The sequence below is a fragment of the Carlito syrichta genome, unplaced genomic scaffold (genome assembly GCF_000164805.1).
Source record: "Carlito syrichta isolate Samal-C Ts95f unplaced genomic scaffold, Tarsius_syrichta-2.0.1 Scaffold126652, whole genome shotgun sequence".
Lineage (NCBI taxonomy): Eukaryota > Metazoa > Chordata > Mammalia > Primates > Tarsiidae > Carlito > Carlito syrichta.
In genome coordinates this window covers 59455-65545 of record NW_007070748.1, presented here as the reverse complement: position 1 = coordinate 65545, position 6091 = coordinate 59455, and the positions used below count along the sequence as shown (strand labels likewise).

Sequence of the window (6091 nt, the reverse complement as noted above, 5' to 3'; positions counted from 1 at the left end):
GGTTTCCAGGGCACCAGACCCTGGGATGGCAGGTGTTCTCCCCCTCCCTCCTGTGTGGCATAGGACAGCATCTGCCCAAGACAAGGACACTGTGTGCCACTGGCTGGCTGGACCTGGGCAGTGTTCCGCTCTGCAGGGCCTGCTGATTTAGGAGCACCCAGGGACCCAGGGTGAGGTCACAGGGTAGGGACAAGGCCATGTGGCCAGCTCAGGAGCCCAGTCAGTGCTGGAGTCCCAGGGCAGGGCAGTAGCCGGCCTTCTGTCCCATGGGCCTGGCATCCTCACCGCATAGTCCTCTCTTATGCAAATCCCTGCCCGCCACACATTAGGGGTGAGCACAGGATCGCGTCTCCTCTCAGATCAACCCCATATCCCCCTGCAGCTTGGAGTAGGTTTCTCAGGACCATTTGGATGTGCCATGGGCCTAATCCCGTACAAGAACATTGCCAGGAAGGCCCTTATGGCCAAGAAGTGAACTGGTCCACCGGCAGAGGGCAGCTCTGTGAGAGCCATTGGGCACAGTGACGTCACTGTGCAGCTTCACACCCAGAGGACACAGAACTGAGGGAGACGCCATGGCCTCTAACACTGGAAACAGGGCAAGCAGAAGACTAGGAAAACCGGATACACAAGGCCAGAACCCAGGTGCGTGGCTCCACAACCCAGGTAGTAGACAGGACTGAGGGTGTAGACAGGAGATGGATGGCCTTGGGTCATCTGGGTGGGCCCTGCCTTGTAAGACGTGTCCCAGGAGAGATGCCATGTGAGGGTGGGGGCTGTCCAGAAGTGAGGGTGCTGTGTCCCCCAGAAGCTGGCAGCAGCCTTCAGGTGACAGCCAGCAAGATGGGACCTCAGTCCTGTGGCCACAAGGAACTGGATCTGTCAGCACCTGATGGAGCAGGAATGGGTCCTCCCCTGGAACCTCCAGAAAGGCCTGCAGCTAACACCTGAGTCCCCACTTGTGAGACTCAGGCCTGCCCGACACAGAGGTGGAGATGGTGTGTGTGTGCCCTACTCCAAGTTTATGGTCATGAGCTATGGAAATGACCACACTGGTTCTGGCAGGAGTGCAAGCAGAAGCTTCTCCACCTGCTGGTTCCAGGCAGGAAAGACTGGGAGCAGGCCCCTGAGGGCTCGAAGGCCACCCTCTTGGACCTGGAGCCCATGGTACTTCTGCAGCTGTTTGTGTGCAACTCCAGAGTCAAGCCTGGTAGATGTCTGCCACAGCTTGTCTGTAATAGCAGATGGAAAATGCCTGTGTGTCCCCGCATTCACATAGGACCCTCCTGCTCCAGAAGGCACGGCAGGCTGTCTGTTTGATGCTGGACGACTCTAATGTTAAGTCTGGAAGGCAAAGCGTGGCACCCTGTTCCACTTGGCTGTGAAGTGTGAGATGTGTGTGTGTCCATGCCTGCACACACAAGGGAGGTTTTGGAGAAACACAGAAAGCGCTGCAGTGCTGGCTAGGAGATGGGCTCTCCTTGTGTGCTATGTTAACGTGCTTCCTGCCCTACGTAATTTGGTGTCATGTGTGACTCATGGAGGCCTCAGGGGCTTTCCCAGGGCTGTGGGCTCCACTGAGATCTGCAGCTGCCGGGGTGCTTGCCTAGTGGTAGGCGCTGTCATAACACTGGGCATTCGACGTCATGTGATGTACTGGCAAGTGCACGGGGAAAGGCGTGGCTTCCAGCTGGATCCCATGAGGGAGGGCCTGCTCACGGGAGGGACATGCATGGATGTGTGCCTCTGCCAGGAGAGCCCAGCAGCCCCGAGCCCACGGCGGCCCCCAGAGCACCGTGTTGCAGCCGTTTGTGCCAGCAGGCATGTGGATTGCAGAGCTACTGGAGGGTTGGGCCTGCAGTTTCTGGGTTAGAGGTATGGCTGAGTGTTAGCGTGGTGCTTCCTTGGGGCTGTGGCCTGCATCTTCTCCACTTGGTGACTGTCTGCTCTTTGGATGTCTTCAGGCAAACTCCCAGGGAATTGTTAGTGCAGTTGTGTGGTGTGATTTTTCAAGCATAGTGCATTTTACTTGACTCCTCAGTCTCCTCTGCCCATCAAATGGCAGCATCGAGATGGCCTCATGTGTAGGGAAAGACCTTGTTTCATAAGTGTCTAAGGTTCAGTGGCCAGTAGGCATGTATGGGGTCAGGATGGTGGCGGGGGAAGCGCTCTCTGGAGCTGGCTCTCATTGTTCTGGGGTGGGAGAGGGATGGGAGTGGGCTGGGGCTGGGCATCCAGGGGAGAAGGGCAGGGGCCTGATGTGGCTCTCATTCCGCAGATCCGGAACATGGTGGCAGTGCTGGAAGTCATCTCCAGCCTGGAGAAGTACCCCATCACCAAAGAGGCGCTGGAGGTGAGCACCCGGGCCCAGTGTTTGGGAGGGGGGGACAGGAGTATCCCCACCCCAGGTCTGTCCCAGCTTTTCAGAGCCTCCGCCTCCCCTCTCTAGTCAGGGAGGTCATGACTTTGCAGCACGCACCAGGTCTTGGTCTTCCCATGAGCACTGCAGGAACAGGAGGGGGGTTGACCCCAAAGCTGGGCTCTGTCCTCCAGGCCCCACACCCTTCAGGGACACATAGGGACACAGGGAAAGCATGCTCAGTGAGTGGTACTGTCCCTAGCCCCATGCTGGTGGGGCAGGTCCTTGTGCTGCCCCCTGGCCATGGCACGCTCACTTAGCAGCCTCCCTGGCAGTGTGTCCTTACAGTGGCTTTGACGGGAGCCTATGGGGGCCCTATGGTTTGAGGACTAAGTGGGAGCCTCTGTGCTGTCACCCAAGACCAGAGATGCCATAGGTTTTGTGTTTGGGAGGCCAGTAGTGGAGGTCACAGTGGGGATGGGGCCAAGCACCCAGGTCTAGCTCTGCCCTTCTCACCAGGAGGGTCACGTCTCTCTGCTTGTAGGAGACACGGCTGGGGAAGCTCATCAACGACGTGCGCAAGAAAACCCAGAACGAGGAGCTGGCCAAACGTGCCAAGAAGCTGCTGCGCAGCTGGCAGAAGCTCATTGAGCCTGCACACCAGAATGAAGCACTGCGGGGACTGGCGGGGGCTGCCGGCTCGGCCAACGGGGGCGCCCACAACTGCCGGCCAGATGCGGGAGCTAGCGCGCCCAAGAGTATCCATGACCTGAAGCACCGCAATGACATCCAGAGGCTGCCTGGGCAGCGGCTGGACCGGCTGGGGAGCCGCAAGCGCCGGGGGGACCAGCGTGACCTCGGCCACCCGGGGCCGCCTCCCAAGGTCTCCAAGGCCAGCCATGACCCCCTGCTCTCCAACTCCTCCCCCCTTCCCACCAATGGGATCGGCGGGAGCCCCGAGAGCTTCCCCGGGCCCCTGGACGGTGGCGGGCACATGGGTCCTGAAGGTGGCCGCCTGGAGCGCAGCGAGAATGATAAGCATGGCGCCAAGATCCCTGTCCACGCTGTGCGGCCGCACACCAGCTCCCCGAGCCTGGGCAAGCCCCCTGGGCCCTGCCTGCCGGCGAAGGCCTCCGTGCTGCAGCAGCCAGACAGGGGGGATGAAACCCCAGGTCCTCCCCACCCAAAGGGCCCTCCCCGCTGCTCCTTCAGTCCCCGGAACTCACGGCATGAGGCTTCCTTCGCACGGCAGCAGAGCCCCTATGCGCCCAAGGGCTCCGTGCCTAGTCCTTCCCCACGTCCGCAGGCCCTGGAGGCCACACAGGCGCCGTCGCCACTCCCGCTGGCCCAGCCATCCACACCCCCTGTGCGGCGGCTCGAGCTGCTGCCTGGCACTGAGAACCCGGTGCGCTGGCCGGAGCAGCCCGAGGGCCATCAGCGGCTAGGGCCAGGCTGTAAAGCGGGGCTGCCCCTGGCTGAGCCCCTCCTGCCCCGGGCGGGCTTCTCCCCGGACTCCTCCAAGGCGGACAGCGATGCTGCCTCCTCAGGTGGCTCCGATGGCAAGAAGAAGAAGCGGTACCGGCCCCGCGACTACACAGTTAACTTGGACGGGCAGGTGGCTGAGGCAGGCGTCAAGCCTGTCCGGTTAAAAGAGCGCAAACTCACCTTTGACCCCATGACGAGACAGATCAGACCTCTGACCCAGAAAGAGCCGGTGCAGGCAGACAGCCCCACGCACACGGAGCCGTCGCCCAGGACAGAGCCGGACAAGGAGGCCAAGGCTAGCCTCCAGAGCCCCTTCGAACAGACGAACTGGAAGGAGCTGTCGCGCAATGAGATCATTCAGTCCTACCTGAGCCGGCAGAGCAGCCTGCTGTCGTCGTCGGGCGCGCAGACCCCAGGGGCCCACCACTTCATGTCCGAGTACCTACGGCAGGAGGAGGGTGCTCGGCGTGGGGCCCGGCGGCCACACGTGCTGGTGCCGCATGGCCTGCCCACAGACCTCCCTGGGCTGACGCGGGACATCACACAGGACGATCTCGACAGAATCCAGGCCCAGCGGTGGCCAGGGGTGAACGGGTGTCAGGACACACAGGGTAACTGGTATGACTGGACGCAGTGCATATCGCTCGACCCGCACGGCGACGACGGGCGCTTGAACATTCTGCCTTATGTCTGCTGGGACTGACTGGCCACTGGCTTCCGAGCGTGTTCCCACCTTGCAGGTGCCGGGCAGGCCGGCGGGGCCCAGCTGTCTCCCATGGCCAGGAACTCATGGAGTCCGGCCCAGCGGGTGGGAGGCAGCAGGAGTCACGTGGTCTCTCCGTGCTCTTCCCTCAAAAATCTCCTTCTTTTGTGAAATGCTGCTACCAGTTTACTAACAAAATTGCAAAGGAAGGACCATGCAGAAGGAAGGACAGCAAAGCGAGTTCAGAACTCTATAGCAAACCAGCTCTAAACAGCGTTAGTCCCCCACCCCAAGAGGTGCAGACGCCTCCCAGCACCTAAGCGTGGGGCCTCGGTTGCAGGCGGCACAGAACACCTGGGAGAGGTTCTCTTTAAACACAGCAGCCGGAGTGCGCCTGTCTCTCAGCATTTTCTGTTCTTTACTTTGGCCCTGAGTGTCTGGCAGTTGGTGGGCCACGCCACGGCCTCTGTCCACTCTCCAGCCAGCCACTGTCGAGCCAGTGCTGCCCATCATGTGCCAGAAGCTTCTCGGCTGTGGCGAGCCATGGGCCCTGGGCAGGCTGGGCAGGCAGGCCAGCCAGTTTGACCCACACTCCACGGGCACCCACCCATTGTGTCTGGTTTTAGTTAAAACCCAGTTCTTAACGAAATGCTGCAAACATTTAAGTTTTCTCCAGTTGATTTTTCTCCCTCTCTTCTGTCTGGCCACCAGCCAAAAACGTCCTTTCTTTCTTCCTTTTCTTCTTTCTCTTCCTGCTCACATCTAGAAAATTCCATCTTTCTAGTGTTCCCCCAAAACAACACAAACGTTCCGCGGGTGCTACTGGTTCTAAGCTGTACTGTGGGGTGAGGGAACCTGTCTGTACGCTGGAAACACTCATAACCATTCCTTTAGATTTGTTTGCCTTATGGTTATTTGTCATAAATGCGATCTGCAAAAACAAGGAGCCTTAGTGAATGTACAGTACTAGACTTCTGTGTCTCGGATGCAGAAGGAGCAACTTTGCTATTTGGTCCAGTAAGTGGACACCTTGTGATATAAATGTGGAAATAAAAAAAAAAAACCATTTGCACAAGCCAGGCTGAGAACCATTTCTCATTTGGACCTCACAACCAGACTGCAGGGAGGTTGGGGCAGGGCAGAGCATGGTCTCCCTGCTGCCCGCCAGTCTGCTGATTCATCTGGGGGCCCCCACTTTTCTGTTCATCCAGGGCCACCTGCCAGGTGGGAGTCAGGGACGACATCAGGGAACGTCATCCTGGCCAACCCAGACCTCCCCTTCACCTGCCCCAGAGAGAAGCCCTTACTGCATAGCAGGCCCCATAGCTCTGGTCTCAGTGACTTTCTTTTCCCTCCAAAATATGCCTCCCCCCAAATACAGGTGTGGCCCAGAGGCTTGGAGCTGTGTGTCTTGCGACCCAGCCCTTGGCCCCACCCCAGGCTGCCGTACTACCTGGTTCTACTACCTGGTTCGTGGTGATTTTTATTGTTTTTTTTTTTGGTTTTTTTTTGAGTTGGAGTCTCACTCTGTCGCCCAGACTGGA

The 6091-nt window shown here is 59.2% G+C and overlaps 1 protein-coding gene across 1 annotated transcript; it reads left to right on the top strand.

Moving 5' to 3' along the window:
- Positions 1–2284: 2284 nt before the first annotated feature.
- MED26 (mediator complex subunit 26) lies at positions 2285–5622 on the top strand. Its single transcript, XM_021707894.1, has 2 exons — positions 2285–2353; positions 2904–5622. The coding sequence occupies exons 1-2, from the start codon at positions 2288–2290 to the stop codon at positions 4545–4547; spliced, it is 1710 nt and encodes a 569-aa protein (XP_021563569.1). The 5' UTR covers positions 2285–2287; the 3' UTR covers positions 4548–5622.
- The last annotated feature ends 469 nt before the right edge of the window (positions 5623–6091 follow it).

Excerpts from the sequence above, each read along its gene's own strand:
- MED26 (XM_021707894.1), top strand. The coding sequence starts at position 2,288 with ATGGTGGCAGTGCTGGAAGTCATCTCCAGCCTGGAGAAGTACCCCATC. Across the intron at positions 2,354-2,903 it reads TCACCAAAGAGGCGCTGGAG|GAGACACGGCTGGGGAAGCT; the intron begins GTGAGCACCCGG and ends CTCTGCTTGTAG.